At 44.7% G+C, this 17253-nt stretch overlaps 1 protein-coding gene across 1 annotated transcript in view; it reads right to left on the bottom strand.

The window, feature by feature from the left end:
- The window catches only part of qtrt2 (queuine tRNA-ribosyltransferase accessory subunit 2), a 36318-nt gene that overhangs the window by 3233 nt on the left and 15832 nt on the right, over positions 1 to 17253 (bottom strand). Inside the window, 4 exon segments of the mRNA XM_024000913.2 lie at positions 8754 to 8950; positions 9108 to 9317; positions 9967 to 10051; positions 14086 to 14112. Of these exon segments, the coding sequence (XP_023856681.2) occupies positions 8754 to 8950; positions 9108 to 9317; positions 9967 to 10051; positions 14086 to 14112 (519 nt within the window).

Genomic DNA, 17253 nt, shown 5'->3' with positions numbered 1-17253 from the left:
ATCTCCAAGGCTGTCGGCTTACGTGGAAGAAGGCCCGTCTTAATCTTTCTGCGTTCCTCACAGCAGTTACCAGCGACAGCCAACAGACGTCGCCGTCCCGGTCCTTACCCTGTACCCCGGCCAGAAGAGTATGGCCTCAACAAAGAACTTACGCTACGGGTGGAGTCTCGTAAGCTGTCCCAGAGATTTCATCGGTCCTTTAAGATTGCCAGGAGTCATCCCGTTACTTTTCGCCTGCACTTACCCCAGATCCCTTAAGATCAATCCAACATTTCACATTTCTTTATTAAAACCTGTTGTTTTTTTCCCCTTCTCCGGCAGGCAGACCTCCGCCCCGTGTCATCGGAGGCCAGTCGGTTATACCGTCCACCGGATACTGGATTCCCGCGGTGCAGCGGTCCTGGCAGTATCTGGTGGACTGGGAAGGCTACGGTCCCGAGGAGCGCTCCTGGTTCCTGCCAAGGACATACTGGACCCTGACCTCATTCGTCAGTTCAGGGCCCTCCACCTGAGAAGGCTGGTAGGAACGTCAGGAGCCGTTCCTAGGAGGGGGATTCTGTCAGGTTTTGGCCAGGACTGTTCAGGTTTTGGTCACTAGATGTCCCCATTGCACCTTTTTTTGTACCTTTTGTTTTTTCCTTGCTCTAATTATTGTTTGCACCTGTGTGTCGTTCCTTGTTAGTATTTAAACCCTGTGTGTTCCTCAGTTCTTTGCTCAGTGTTTGTATGTTAGCACCCAGCCCCAGCCTTGTTGTGAACATATTTCTCTTATTGGATTTTCCAGAGTTTCTCTGGTTTAGTGCTTGTGTATTTTTGAGTAGTCTTTTGAGGTTTGTTTTTCCCTGCTGTTTTTACCACTTTTGGAGTTTTTTTGTATTTTGGAGGATATCCATTTTTGTGCCTCTTGGCTTTATTTTTGGACGTGGTGGATTTATATTCTTTGCCTGAAGATCTTGTCCTTTTATTAAACCACCATTTCTAGTACTGCTGAGTCTGCCTCATCTTCTGGGTTCTGCCGACTATTAGTGACTGTTTCTCTCACCGGGTCCTGACAAAAACATTAAAGTTTCAAACTATTGAGTATGTTTTCAAAATGTATACTGCCTCCAGTTCATTGCAAAGTGATGTGTGACACGGTAATGAAGCCTGCTTTCCATTACYTATGCATTTTGTGTTTGAGATGCTGTCGCAGCAGCTCTCCTGCTGTCGGACAGATTTTCCTCTCAAAGGCCAGTCACATCTATTTCCATCAACTGGTATTTATCAGCTTTAAAAAAATAATTTTAGTCCGAAAGCCAGCTATTACTGGCTAATGGAAACCCTGCTAGAGACAAACACATATACACAGACAGGTAGGCAGACAAAACTGTCACGCCCTGACCTTAGAGAGCCTTTTTATGTCTCTATTTTGGTTTGGTCAGGGTGTGATTTGGGGTGGACATTCTATGTTTTTGTTTTCTATGATTTTGTATTTCTATGTTTTGGCCGGGTATGGTTCTCAATCAGGGACAGCTGTCTATTGTTGTCTCTGATTGGGAACCATACTTAGGTAGCCCTTTTCCCTCCTTTCAGTTTGGGAAGTTGTCTTTGTTTGTTGGCACTATAGCCTTAAGCTTCACGGTCGTTTTTGTATTGTTTATTGTTTTTGTCGACGTCATCCTAAATAAAAGGAATATCTACGCTTACCACGTTGCGCTTTAGTCTACTTCCTTTGACGGCCGTGACACAAACAGGCAGACAAACAGATATAAATGTATTACACTGTTGATCAATGATCAATACACATTGGTTGACTTATTAGGCAGTATGCAGTCTATCAGACAAACGGACATACTCTTACCCATCTATCTCATCTAGCAGTGCTCTCCCTGAAGCACTACAGATGCAGCATCTCTCGCTCTAACACGCACGCACACGCACACACACGTAAACAACAAAATCAATACCAACATTGAACATCCACACACAGAGCAGATGCATGTTCACACAGCAGACAAACAGATTGCATCCCCCATCATCCCTCATCCTCCTCCAAGCCACCTCAACCCACCCCACTCAAAATCACTCTTTATTTCCCCCTCTCTCTCACTCTCCCTTTCAATCTCTCTGTCTTTCTCACTTAGGTTTCAGTTAACCGTCTCTCTCTGGCCCTCTGCCTTGAGGTTCCAGGGCCAAACCCAATTTACCATCCCATAATGAGTCCATGGTGCCCAAAGAGAGGCTGTGTATCTCCCAGTGCCACCACAACCCAGGGGCAGTCTGACCAAGCACAGCCTCTTTTCATTAAGGAATCCCAGTATGGCCTCAAAGGGAGCATCTGGAGGTCTCGGATACGGCATGCAGCACCACTCTCTCTCTCCACTGCCCCTTCGCCACCCCAGAGCCCCAGTCGGCTCCCTTACCTCCAGGGCAAGGGGGAATAGGACAGAGGTCTCCCAAACGCTGGGGCACTGGGAGCTCTGGGGGAAGTTTGAGTCTACTCTCCGCCAGGCCAGTATTCCCAGTGCAGCTGGAAGAGGAGTGGGGTTGCCATGGCTCCCAGGAGGGAAGTCAGGGGTTGCCATGGTTTCCTGGGGATTCTGGAGTGAGCACAATGAGCACAGAGTGATGGGAGAGAGGTGGAGGGAGGGGAGTCTGTATTTTTCTTAGTCTCCCACTGAGAGTAAAATCAGCATGCTAGGGGGTCTTAGGGTTGAGTGTGTGGGGGGTGGGGGGGTTAATAACTTATAACAGGAGAGGGGTTAAAGGTAGGATCTGTACGGGGGGGGGGTCATAATCTGTCACACAGTGAAGGGTGTCACATGATCACTCAATTAGAGCCACTAATTGGCCAGCTAGTCTGCTCCCATCACCTGGTCATATGTCTGTGAGTGAGAGGTGAGGAGAGACACCTGCAGACACACAGACACACTGGAGCAGGGAATAAACAGAGAGAAGTAGAGAGAGATAAGAGAGACAGAATGCAGAGAGGAGAGAAGAGGGCGATAACTAAAAAGCATTAAGGGGGGTATGGCTTGTTTTGAAAAGCATGCTGCTTTTGGGGGTGAAGTAGTGAGGGAAGGAGAGACAAAGAAAGAATTGGGTCTGTAAGGGTAGGAGTGAGGGAAGGAGAGACAAAGAAATAATTGGGTCTGTAAGGGTAGGAGTGAGGGAAGGAAGGAAGGAGAGAGAAAGAAAGAATTGGGTCTGTAAGGGTAGGAGTGAGGGAAGGAAGGAGAGAGAAAGAAAGAATTGGGTCTGTAAGGGGAGGAGTGAGGGAAGGAAGGAGAGAGAAAGAAAGAATTTGATCTGTAAGGGGAGGAGTGAGGGAAGAAGGAAGGAAGGAAGGAGGAAGGAAGGAAGGAAGGAAGGAAGGAAGGAAGGAAGGAAGGAAGGAAGGAAGGAAGGAAGGAAGGAAGGAAGGAAGGAAGGAAGGAAGGAAGGAAGGAAGGAAGGAAGGAGAAAGAAAGAATTGGGTCTGTAAGGGTAGGAGAGAGGGAAGGAGTAAGAGTGGGGTGGAATGAAAGAGCATTCATATTATATTTAGGGGAGTGTGGGTGCAGACAGGGAAAGTGTAAAAAGGGTTAAAGCTGGCAACTGGAGCTGGTGTAGGGGGGGCACTCAAACCTCTGCTAGCTAGAGTCTATGAAGAGTTAATGGGCAGGGTAGCCAACTCAGCAGCTTTGATCTTCAGATCCCTGCCAGCTACTTTTCTTCCCCTGAAAACGATTAGCAACATATTCAGATATTTTTAAGTCAGCCTCAGAGTTTTTAATCTGAGAGTTTTTGATAAATTTAGCCACTAACTTTAACTGCCGTGAAGCAGCCGGGATGAGAGCAGGAGAGAGACGAGAAATAGAGAGCAGCTGCCTGGTGAACAGGAAGAAGAGCTGCAGCACACACACACACACACACACGATGCTGTGAAAGAGCACGGGGAAGAACCGCAGATGGCTGTTGTGATTTGACGGTATAGTCGTAATAGACAGGTAATAATGTCATTTTTGCCAATGTACTCTACAGTGGGAACTGTTATATCACGCTTTATACATTCTTTATAACAGAGGTCCTCAAAGTGGAGTCCACGGAAGTACTGCAGGGGTCTGCAGCCAGATCAATAGGAACACCTTCCTAATATTGAGTTGCACCCCTTTTGCCCTCAGAACAGCCTCAATTATTRGGGGTATGGACTCTACAAGGCGTAAAAAGCGTTCCACAGGGATTCTGGCCCATGTTGACTCCAATGCATCCCACAACTGTGTCAAGTTGGCTGGAAGTCCTTTGGGTGGTGGACCATTCTTGATACACAGGGGAAATTGTTGAGTTTGAAAAACCCAGCAGCGTTGCAGTTCTTGACACTCAAACCGGTGCGCCTGGCACCTACTACCATACCCCGTTCAAAGGCACTTAAATCTTTTGTCTTGCCCATTCACCCTCTGAATGGCACACAATCTATGTCTCAWTTGTCTCAAGGCTTAAAAATCCTTCCTTAACCGGTCTGCTCCCCTTCATCTACACTGATTGGATTTAACAGGTGACATCAATAAGCCATCATAACTTTCACCTGGATTCACCTGGCCAGTCTATGTCATGGAAAAAGCAGGTGTTCCTAATGTTTTCTACACTCAGTGTATGTACAGTTGAAGTCGGAAGTTTACATACACTTAGGTTGGAGTCATTAAAACTCGTTTTTCAACCACTCCACAAATTTATTGTTAACAAACTATAGTTTTGGCAAGTCGGTTGGACATATACTTTGTGCATGACACAAGTCATTTTTCCAACAATTGTTTACAGACAGATTATTTCACTTATATTTCACTGTATCACAATTCCAGTGGGTCAGAAGTTTACATACACTAAGTTGACAGTGCCTTTAAACAGCTTGGAAAACTCCAGAAAATGATGTCATGGCTTTAGAAGCTTCTGATAGACTAATTGACATCGCTTGAGTCAATTGGAGGTGTACCTGTGGATGTATTTCAAGGCCTACCTTCAAACTCAGTGTCTTTTTGCTTGACATCATGGGAAAATCAAAAGAAATCATTGAATACCTCAGAAAAAAAATTGTACACATCCACAAGTCTGGTTTATCCTTGGGAGCAATTTCCAAATGCCTGAAGGTACCACGTTCATCTGTACAAACAATAGTACGCAAGTATAAACACCATGGGACCACGCAGTTGTCATACCGCTCAGGAAGGAGACGCGTTCTGTCTCCAAGAGATTAACGTACTTTGGTGCGAAAAGTGCAAATCAATCCCAGAACAACAGCAAAAGGACCTTGTGAAGATGCTGGAGGAAACAGGTACAAAAGTATCTATATTCACAGTAAAACGAGTTCTATATCAACATAACCTGAAAAGCCACTCAGCAAGGAAGAAGCCACTGCTCCAAACCCACCATAAAAAAGCCAGACTACAGTTTGCAACTGCACATGGGGACAAAGATTGTACTGCTTGGAGAAATGTCCTCTGGTCTGATGAAACAAAAATAGAACTGTTTGGCCATAATGACCATCGTTATGTTTAGAGGAAAAAGGGGGAGGCTTGCAAGCCGAAGAACACCATCCCAACCGTGAAGCACGGGGGTGGCAGCATCATTTGTGGGGGTGCTTTGCTGCAGGAGGGACTGGTGCACTTCACAAAATAGATGGCATCATGAGGTAGGAAAGTTATGTGGATATATATCCAAATGGACAATGACCTCAAGCATACGGACAATGTTGTGGCAAAATGGCTTAAGGACAACAAAGTCAAGGTATTGGAGAGGCCATCACAAAGCCCTGACATCAATCCCATAGAAAATTTGTGGGCAGAACTGAAAAAGCATGTGCGAGCAAGGAGGCCTACAAACCTGACTCAGTTACACCAGCTCTGTCAGGAGGAATGGGCCAAAATTCAACCAACTTATTGTGGGAAGCTTGTGGAAGGCTACCCGAAACGTTTGACCCAAGTTAAACAATTTCAAGGCAATGCTACCAAATACTAATTGAGTGTATGTAAACTTCTGGCCTACTGGGAATGTGATGAAAGAAACTATTATACTATTATTCTGACATTTCACAAATAAAGTGGTGATCCTAACTGACCTAAAACAGGGAATTTTTACTCGGATTAAATGTCAGGAATTGTGAAAAACTGAGTTTAAATGTATTTGGCTAAGGTGTATGTAATCAATCGACTTCAACTGTGTGTATGTATATACAGTACCAGTCAAAAGTTTGTACACACCTACTCATTCAAGGGTTTTTCTTTATTTTTACCATTTTCTACATTCTGTGAAATAACACATGGAATCCTGTCGTAACTGTCAGGTTTTGGCCAAGACTGTTCGGGTTTTGGTCACTAGATGTCCCCATTGCACCTTTTTTGTACCTTTTGTTTTTCTTGCTCTAATTATTGTTTGCACCTGTAGGTCATTCCCTTGTTAGTATTTAAACCCTGTGTGTTCCTTAGTTCCTTGCTCAGTGTTTGTAAGTTAGCACCCAGCCCCAGCCCAAGCCTTGTTTTATTCAGAGATTTCTCTTGTTGGATTTTCCAGAGGTTCTCTGGTTTAGTTCTTGTGTATTATTTGAGTAGTCTTTTGAGGTTTGTTTTTCCCTGCTGTTTTTTACCACTTTGTGGAGTTTCTTTTGTATTTTGGAGGATTTCCATTTTGTGCCTTTTTGTCTTTATTTTTGGACATTGTGGATTTAGTTTCTTTGCCTGAAGATTTTGTTCTTTATTAAACCACCATCTCTAGTACTGCTGTGTCTGCCTCATCTTCTGGGTTCTGACGATTATTAGTGACTGTTTCTCGCACCGGGTCCTGACAGTAACCAAAAAAGTGTTGTGGCAAGGTAGGGTTGGTATACAGAAGATAGCCCTATTTGGTAAAAGACAAAGTCCATATTATGGCAAGAACAGCTCAAATAAACAAAGAGAAATTACTTTACTTTAAGACACGAAGGTCAGTCAATTCGTAAAATTTCAAGATGAAACTGGCTCTCATGAGGTCCCCCACACAGGAAAGGAAGACCCAGAGTGGCCTCTCCAATACCTTGACTTTTTTGTCCTTAAGCCATTTTGCCACAACTTTGGACATTTGAAAGAACCATTTGCGACCGATGTCACAGGAAGGCCATAAAGATCATCAAGGACAACAACTACCCGAGCAACAACCAGTTCACCCCTCTAGCATCCAGAAGGCGAGGTCAGTACAGGTGCATCAAAGCAGGGACCGAGAGACTGAAAAACAGCTTCWATCTCAAGGCCATCAGACTGTTAAACAGCCACCACTAACATTGAGTGGCTGCTGCCAACATACTGACTCAACTTCAGCCACTTTAATAATGGAAAAATGTATGTGTATAAGGTAGTTGTTGTGAAATTGTTAGGTTAGATTACTCATTGGTTATTWCTGCATTTTRGGAACTAGAAGCACAAGCATTTCGCTACACTCACATTAACATCTGCTAACCATGTGTATGTGACAAATAAAATTTGATTTGAATTCAAGGCACACTTAACCAGCATGGCTACCACAGCATTCTGCAGCGATACGCCATCCCATCTGGTTTGCGCTTAGTGGAACTATCATTTGTTTTTCCACAGGACAATGACCCAACACACCTCCAGGCTATGTAAGGACTATTTGGCCAAGAAGGAGAGTGATGGAGTGCTGCATCAAATGACCTGGCCTCCACAATCACCCGACCAAAACCCAATTGAGATGGTTTGGGATGAGTTGGACCACAGAGTGAAGGAAAAGCAGCCAACAAGTGCTCAGCATATGTAGGAACTCCTTTATGACTTTTGGGAAAGCATTCCAGGTGAAGCTGGTTGAGAGAATGCCAAGAGTGTGCAAGGCAAAGGGCAAAAAAATAATCAAGTTTGCAGACGATACTACAGTGTTAGACTTGATTACTAACAACGATGAGACAGCCTACAGTGAGGAGGTGAGGGCCCTCGGGGTGTGGTGTCAGGAAAATAACCTCACACTCACACTCAACGTCAACAAAACAAAGGACATGATCGTGGACTTCAGGAAACAGCAGAGGGAGCCGCCCCCTATCCACATCGATGGGACAGTAGTGGAGAAGGTGGAAAGTTTTAAGTTCCTCGGCGTACACATCACGGACAAACTGAAATGGTCCACCCACACAGACAGCGTGGTACAGCGCCTTCAACCTCAGGAGGCTGAAGAAATGTGGCTTGTCACCAAAAACACTCACAAACTTTTACATTATCTTTTTGGCATTCCTGAGACATCGGGTGCTGTAGTTGTCCTGGAGGGCAGGTAGTTTGCCCCTGGTGATGCGTTGTGCAGACCGCACTACGCTCTGGAGAGCCTTTGAGGGTTGAGGGTGGTTAAAGGTGGTGCAATTGGTGGTGCAATTGCCGTACCAGGCGGTGATACAGCCCGACAGGATTCTCTCGACTGTGCATCTGTAAAAGTGTGAGTGTTTTAGATGACAAGCTTATCAAGAGTTTCTGAATTATATATAAAGCATGTATAAGATCTTCACACAGAATCTTGATTAACACTAGTCTTTTCCTACTAGTGCTCACTTAGCTGATACAGTAGCTACTTTGAGGAAAGTGCACTTACTAGAACTGTGATAAAGGATTGTCTCACCTAGCTGTCTTAAGAGGAATGCACTAACTGCAAGTCACTCTAGATAAGAGCGTCAGCTAAATGACTAAAAAGGAAAATGGAAATGTAATGTAATTTGTTTAAAGTGGGACCCCTGGGCCCCCCCCACCCCCCACCCCACACACACACACACACACCTGGGTTTGTCCTCAGGCAGCTCCTTGATGGCGGTGATGAGCTGGGTCCGGAGGTGTGTCTCCATGGCTGCAGTATGGAGCCCGTCCAGACTGAATCCTCCTACTGGCAGCTTGGCCATCTCCCTGGCCAACCGCACCCTCTCCTCCAGAACATCCCCTCCCTCCACCACCCCCAACACCTACACCCCATTCAGCTCCTGGAGAGCACAGAGATGATTTTGACAGTGTCAAAAAGTAGCCTGTGTCTGTATAGTAAGCTAATACATGACTGCCACAACACATGGAAGTTAACTTTTTAATTCCTGTAATATTGGGAGTATCATCAATTTGCAGCAGCATCAGTCCCAGACAGACCTGTGTTTTGTTGTGCAGTATCAGACAGTCGCCCAGGTGGGCCAGGGTGCGGTCCACTGACTTGCGAACCCTCTTGCGAGACGTGTTGCTTTGCCAGGTCTCTCCGTCTGCCATGCTCTGGTACAGGTCTGGCTGCACAGCCTTCTGGAGAGCCATGAACTTAGCTACCGTCAGGTTGATACGACCGCCACTACCCCACACAGACACCGTCTGAGACAACAATAGGCAGTGTTAACTCTGTCAACTTTGACATACACAGCAGCAGCAACAACTACACACACACACACATTTGTGTAAACTCCCAGACATGTAAAGCCTCTAGACAGACACCAATGCTTAGTCTGATCATGACAAAGGAGCTGATCGTGGACGACAGGAAAAGGGAGCCGAGGACGCCCCCATTCAGTAGAGCAGGTTGAGAGCTTCAAGTTCCTCGGTGTCCACATCACTAACAAACTATCATGGTCCAAACACACCAAGACAAGAGGGCATGACGACGCCTTTTCCCCCTCAGGAGACTTGGCATGGGTCTTCAGATCCTCAAAAGGCTGCACCATCGAGAGCATGCTGACTGGTTGCATCACCGCCTGGTATGGCAACTGCTCGGCCTCTGACGGCAAGGCGGTATCCCTGTATACAGCGTCCTTATTGTTCTCTTATTGTTGCTCTTTTATTTTTTACTTTAGTTTATTTAATAAATATTTTTCTTAACTCTTATTTTTCTTAAAACTGCGTTGTTGGTTAAGGGCTTGTAAGTAAGCATTTCACGGTAAGGTTGTATTCGGTGCATGTGACAAATACAATTTGATTTGATTTAAAATAGTGATGGATAAGTTAAAACCAAAACATGACCTCTAACCTTGTTGATGATGTGACCTCGGGGGACTGAGGTCACAGGGTCGTGGCGAGAGCAGTACAACACTGTGTCATGAAGACCTGTAAAGGTAAACCGCAGCATTACAGCATGCATAACACTACAAATCATTCATCCTACTGCAGAATAGACAGCACAGCAACAATGTTAACAGAAGCAAGAGTAAAAGGTGCATTGACTACTAAACTAGACAGTGTAAGAGTGCACACAGCAGCAGAAGGCAGATACAAAGAGCTGGTGGTAATGTCACATAGTTAGTTCATTCTGTTAATTACACAGTGAACCTGGATGGCGTGAAAGAGAGGAGGCGTGGCCTTATCACAGAGGCCAGCTGTGAGAGAAAATCAAAGGGTGACGAAACCAGAACCCAAACAACAACAACAAGCACTGGTGACACGCTCACTTTTAATTAGCCAATCAGGTTGCTCCCTTCCTGCCCTCCTCAAGACAAAATGTAATAATTCCCTGCGTGTGAACAGGTGCTGGGACGGTAATTACATTTTCTCATTTCTCATTTCAACTTGGCTTGCCCAGAGGCAGGAAACATTCGGCTCAGTGGTGCCACACTAAAGCTAGCCATCTCTGTTAGAGCATGATGAGTTTTTACTCTCCAACATGAGGGATGTTTCAAAGCCATTCAGGACTTATCTGGGGAATATATTCGGTGCTCAAAGGCTGCATTTAGACAGGCAGCCCAATTGTGATCTTTCTTTCAATCTTTTGACCAATCAGATCAGCGCTGAGAAAGGGATGTTGTGATAAGATCTGATGGGATTGGTCAGCAGACCAATTAGTTGAAAAAAGATCAGAATTGGGCGGTATGTGTGAACTCAGCTTTAGAAAGGTCAAAGGCGGATTGCGCTTTTCAATAACGCACTTCTGCCTCTACCCCTCCTAAATATTCAGGAGCACAGTAACTTTTCTCTTTATGTCCTAAGCATTTTGTAGTTAAACTGAGAGAAAAAATATAGAATGTTATGTACATGAGTGTGTGCTTGAAACTAAAGACGCTTTTACCAACGTGCATTTGCAAGAAATAATGCATGGTCACACAGTACTGTATGTATAATAGGATATACACTAAGCTAGAGGTCTGCATTTGTTGCGGGCGAGTCACAGACAACTTTAGGATGAAAATATGTTTTATCGGGTTTGAATTTTTTTGATATGTACACTATATGTGTATTGAAAGGCGAGGCTACTGTATGTTTTTGTGCATTCATGGACAGGTGTGTTGTGGTCTGTATCGGGTGGTTATGTTGTGTTCAAATCAAATGGTATTTGTAGTGGCATATTTTCTCTATTCCATCCAATAAATATGACCACTGTCCTGGCGAGAGAAGGGCTCTTTCGGACACACACTCGCCGCAGGCTTTACTGCACGTCTGTAAAGATGATGGCAGTGTGGCACTTCGGATTGCAAGTTACAAACAAAAGGATGCTTCTTCGTTCAAGCATTTAAACTTACAGACTTTCTAATATAAAAGATGGGAAAACGAAAATGTTCCTTATAATTCCTCTAATTCTAATAACTTATATGTGCAATAAATGAAGGCTATTCACAATATAATGTGAGTAAGTGCGAGCAAGTGCGGTCAAAAAACTATACCGCTCCCCCGTCTAACCAAGACTCCACTTAGGCCCGACTTCCTCCCTCAAATAACCTTTCCTCCTCCCGTAGCCATCGCACCGGCCGCAAGGAGGGTATTCGTCTCCAATAATGTCTACACTAAGAATTCAACTAATAATGCTCTGGTTATTGTATACAAATAGGCTATTTGGCTCTAACAGTATTTGTCAAATGCACCGAATACAACAGGCATAGAAATGAAAGAAATACAAAGAAATGCTTACTTACAAGCCCTTAACCAACAATGCAGTTTTAAGAAAATACCCCAAAAAAGTAACAGATAAGAATAACAGTATTTAAAGAGCAGAAGTACATAACAATAGCAGGGCTCTATTTATTTATTTCACCTTTCTCATTTACAATTGTGACCTGGCCAAGATAAAGCAAAGCAGTTCGACACATACAACAACACAGCAACACATGGAGTAAAACAAACATACAGTCAATAATACAGTAGAAAAATAAGTCTATATACAATGTGAGCAAATGAGGTGAGATAAGGGAGGTAAAGGCAAAAAAAGGCCATGGTGGCGAAGTAAATACAATATAGCAAGTAAAACACTGGAATGGTAGATTTGCAGTGGAAGAATGTGCAAAGTAGAAATATAAATAATGGGGTGCAAAGGAGCAAAATAAATAAATATACAGGGGGTACGGGTACAGAGTCAATGTGCGGGGGCACCGTGCGGGGGTAATATGTACCATGTAGGAAGAGTTATTAAAGTGACTATGCAAAAAAGTGGGGGGGGGGGGCTTGCAAATAGTCTTGGTAGCCATTTGATTAGATGTGCAGGAGTCTTATGGCTTGGGGGTAGAAGTGTTAGAAGCCTCTTGGACCTAGAATTGGTGCTCCGGTACCCCAGCTTGCACGTGCGGCTAGCTAGAGAGAAACATCTTATGACTAGGTGCTGGAGTCTTGAACAAATACTTGGAGGGCCTTCCTCTGACACTGCCTGGTATAGAGGTCCTGGATGGCAGGAAGCTTGGCCCCGGTGATGTACTGGGCCTTACGCACTACCTTCTGTAGTGCCTTGTGGTCGGAGGCCGAGTATTTGCCATACCAGGCAGTGATGCAAGCCATCATGATGTTGTCGATGGTGCAGCTGTAAAACATTTTGAGGATATGAGGACCCATGCCAAATATTTTCATTGTCCTGAGGGGGAATAGGTTTTGTCATGCCTTCTTCACGGCTGTCTTGGTGTGCTTGGAACATGTTAGTTTGTTAGTGATGTGGACACCAAGGAACTTGAAGCTCTCAACCTGCTCCACGACAGCTCCGTCGATGAGAATGGGGGCGTGCTCGGTCCTCCTTTTCCTGTAGTCCACAATCATCTCCTTTGTCTTGATCACGTTGAGGGAGAGGTTGTTGTCCTTGCACCACACTGTCAGGTCTCTGACCTACTCCCTATAGGCTGTGTCATCGTTGTCGGTGATCAGGCCTACCACTGTTGTGTCATCGGCAAACTTAATGATGGTGTTGGAGTCGTGCCTGGCCGTGCAGCCATGAGTGAACAGGGAGTACAGGAGGGGACTGAGCACGCACCCTTGAGGGGCCCCCGTGTTGAGGAACAACGTGGCAGATGTGTTGTTACCTACCCTTACCACCTGGGGGCGGCACATCAGGAAGTCCAGGATCCAGTTACAGAGGGAATGGTGTTTAGTCCCAAGGTCCTTAGCTTAGTGATGAGCTTTGAGGGCACTATGATGTTGAATGCTGAGCTGTAGTCAATGAATAGCATTCTCACATAGGTGTTCCTTTTGTCCAGGTGTGAAAGGGCAGTGTTGAGTGCAATAGAGATTGCATCATCTGTGGATCTTTTGGGGCGGTGTGCAAATTGGAGTGGGTCTAGGGTTTCTGGAATAATGGTGTGACGTGAGCCATGACCAGCCTTTCAAAGCATTTCATGGCTACAGACGTGAGTGCTACGGGTCGGTAGTCATTTAGGCAGGATACCTTAGTGTTCTTGAGCACAGGAACTATGGTGGTCTGCTTGAAACATGTTGGTATTACAGACTCAGACAGGGACAGGTTGAAAATGTCAGTGAAGACACTTGCAAGTTGGTCAGCGCATGCTCGGAGTACACGTCCTGGTAATCTGTCTGGCCCTGCGGCCTTGTGAATGTTGACCTGTTTAAAGGTCTTACTCACATCGGCTGCGGAGAGCTTGATCCCACAGTCATCTGGAACAGCTGATGCTCTCATGCATGTTTCAGTGTTACTTGCCTCGGAACGAGCATCGAAGTTATTTAGCTTGTCTGGTAGGCTAGTGTCACTGGGCAGCTCTTGGCTGTGCTTCCCTTTGTATTCTGTAATAGTTTGCAAGCCCTGCCACATCCGGCGAGCGTCGGAGCCAGTGTAGTATGAATCGATCTTAGTCCTGTATTGACGCTTTGCCTGTTTGATGGTTCGTCGGAGGGCATAGCGGGATTTCTTATAAGCTTGGTACTGATGTGGTGTACTCCTCAATGCCATCGGAAGAATCCCGGAACATATTCCAGTCTGTGATAGCAAAACAGTCCTGTAATTTGGCATCTGCTTCAACTGACCACTATTTTATAGACCGAGTCACTGGTGCTTCCTGCTTATATTTTTGCTTGTAAGCAGGTATCAGGAGGATAGAATTATGGTCAGATTTGCCAAATGGAGGGCGATGGAAAGCTCTGTACGCGTCTCCGTGTGTGGAGTAAAGGTGGTCTAGAGTTTTTTTCCCTCTGGTTGCACATTAACATGCTGATAGAAATGAGGTAAAACTGAGTTCTGTTTCCCTGCGTTAAAGTCCCCGGCCACTAAGAGCGCCACCTCTGGATGAGCATTTTCCTGTTTGCTTATGGTGGAATACAGCTAATTGAGTGTGGTTTTAGTGCCAGCGTCGGTCTGAGGTGGTATGTAGACAACTACGAAAAATACAGATGAAAACTCTAGGTAGATAGCGTGGTCTATAGCTTATCATGAGAGACTTTAAATCAGGCGAGCAAAACCTAGAGACTTCCTTAGATATCGTGTTATTTCTGTTTGTTTGTGTTTATATTTTTTTATAAAATGAAATTATTTGTTGTCCCACAGATTATTTGGAAACGGTCGTCATTTTGCTTTGTATGCGTAAGCCTACCTATTGTACTAAAAGCACCTCTTTGTCGCATTATTTCCACACTCTCAGCATTCACTGTTTCAAGTTCAGTAACCTACCTCTCCTCGTTGGGCGTGTCAGATCAATTGCACCTACAGAACAACGCTGTAACGTAACAAATTCTTGATGAAAACCTGCTTCAGTGTGCTCAGGACCTCAGACTGGGGTGAAGATTCACCTTCCAACAGGACAAGGACCCTAAGCACACAGCCAAGACAATGCAGGAGTGGCTTCGGGACAAGCCTCTGAATGTTCTTGAGTGGCCCTGCCAGAGCCCGTACTTGAACCTGACCGAACATCTCTGGAGAGACCTGAAAATATCTGTGCAGTGATCCTCCCCCATCCAACCTGACAGAGCTTGAGAGGATCTGCAGAGAAGAATGGGAGAACCTCCCCAAATACAGGTGTGCCAAGCTTGTAGCGTTATACCGAAGAAGACTCAAGGCCAAGAAGTGTGTGTGTATATATATATATATATATATATATATATATATATATATATATATACATACACTGAGTGTACAAAACATTAGGAACACCTGCTCTTTCCATGACAGACTAACAGTGTGAAAGCTATGATCCCTTATTGATGTCACCTGTTAAATCCACTTCAATCAGTGTAGATGAAGGGGAGGAGAAAGGTTAAAGAAGGATTTTAAATCCTTGTGACATGGATTGTGTATGTGTGCCATTCAGAGGGTGAATGGGCAAGACAAAAGATTTTAGTGCCTTTGAACAGGGTATGGCAGTAGTTTTGAGTGTGTCAAGAATTGCAATGCTGGTAGGTTTTTCACACTCAACGGTTTCCCGTGTTGTGTAAAGCAACTGACCGTCCAGTACACCATTGGTGCCAAAAAAGACATAAAAAGAATGCACAACTTATCGTACCTCGACACGAATGGGGTATGGCAGCCGACGACCTTCCATTTTTTGCAGCAAAAAACAAGAAACTGCGGTTGCAGTGGGCTAAGGAACGAAAACACTGGACACTGGAGAATTGGAAACACATTGCCTGGTCTGATGAATCCTGTTTCCTGCTGTTTCACGCTGATAGGAGGAAAACCATATGAGTACTTGCATCCATCATGCCGCTTGTCAACATTGCAGGCTGGTGATGGTGTGGGGTGTGTTTTCATGGCAAATACTGGGTCCCTTGATAAAAGTGGAGGAACATATGAATGCCACAGGATATCTAAACATCATTGCCAGTCAGGTGCATCCCTCTCATGGCAGCAGTGTATCCATCTGCAAATTGATTTTTTCACCAGGATAATGCCCCATGCCACAAGGCTAGGATTGTCCAGAAATGGTTCCATGAACATGACAGTGAATTCAGCTTCTTACAATGGCCTGCCCAGTCACCAGATCTCAAACTAATTGAGCATATGTGGGATGAGATGGAATGAGCTATTCTATTTATTCTTTATTGAACTAGGCAAGTCAGTTAAGAACAAATTCTTATTTACAATGACGACCTACCCCGGCCAAACCCTAACACGGATGACGCTGGGCCAATTGTGCGACGCCCTATGGGACTTCCAATCACGGACGGTTTTGATACAGCCTGGAATCGAACCAGGGTCTGTAGTGACATCTCTAGCACTGAGCTGCAATGCCTCAGACCGCTGCGCCACTCGGGAGCCCTGAAGTAGAGATCTACTTTTTGACAACAGGGGGAAGCATTGGAGTCATTGGAGAACTCTTTTGCCACCTTGTATATACACCAAGTGTACAAAACATTAAGAACACCTTCCTAATATTGAGTTGCACCCCCTTTTGCCCTCAGAACAGCCTTAATTTGTCGGGGCATGGCAAGGTGTCGAAAGTGTTGCACAGGGATGCTGGCCCATGTTGACTCCAATGTTTCCCATAGTTGGGCCAAACGGATGGATGTCCTTTGGGTGGTGAACCATTCTTGATACACACAGGAAACTGGTGAGCGTGAAAAACCCAGCAGTGTTGCAGTTCTTGACAAAAATTGGTGCGCTTGGCTCCTACAAACATATCCTGTTCAAAGACACTTACATCTTTTGTCTTGCTATTTCAGCCTCTGAATGGCACACATACACAATCCAAGTCTCAATTGTATCAAGGATTAAAAAATATTATTTAACCTGTCTCATCCCCATCATATTGACTGATTGAAGTGGATTTAAAAAGTGACATCAATAAGGGATCATAGCTTTCATCTGGTAAGTATCTCATGGAAAGAGCAGGTGTTCATAAGGTATTGTACACTCAGTGTATATATTGCTCTTTATAACATTTCTTTATTTCTTTTTTTAAAACTTTTTGGATTATGTCATTGCTAGGTATTATTACTGCACTGTTGGAGCTAGAAACACAAGCATTTCACTGCACCTGCAACTCTGTGTACGCAACCAATAAACTTAGATTGGATTTAAATATCAATAATGGAAAGAAGTGGAGGGCGCTCAACCAACGTGAGTTGAGGTGCAATCAACAAAAGGTATAATCATTGAAGAGGAAAAGGCGAAACGTACGCAAATCAT

The sequence above is a fragment of the Salvelinus sp. IW2-2015 genome, linkage group LG14 (genome assembly GCF_002910315.2).
Source record: "Salvelinus sp. IW2-2015 linkage group LG14, ASM291031v2, whole genome shotgun sequence".
Classification (NCBI taxonomy): Eukaryota; Metazoa; Chordata; class Actinopteri; order Salmoniformes; family Salmonidae; genus Salvelinus; species Salvelinus sp. IW2-2015.
The sequence above is the reverse complement of the archived record's forward strand: the minus strand, read 5'-3'. Positions and strand labels throughout refer to the sequence as shown.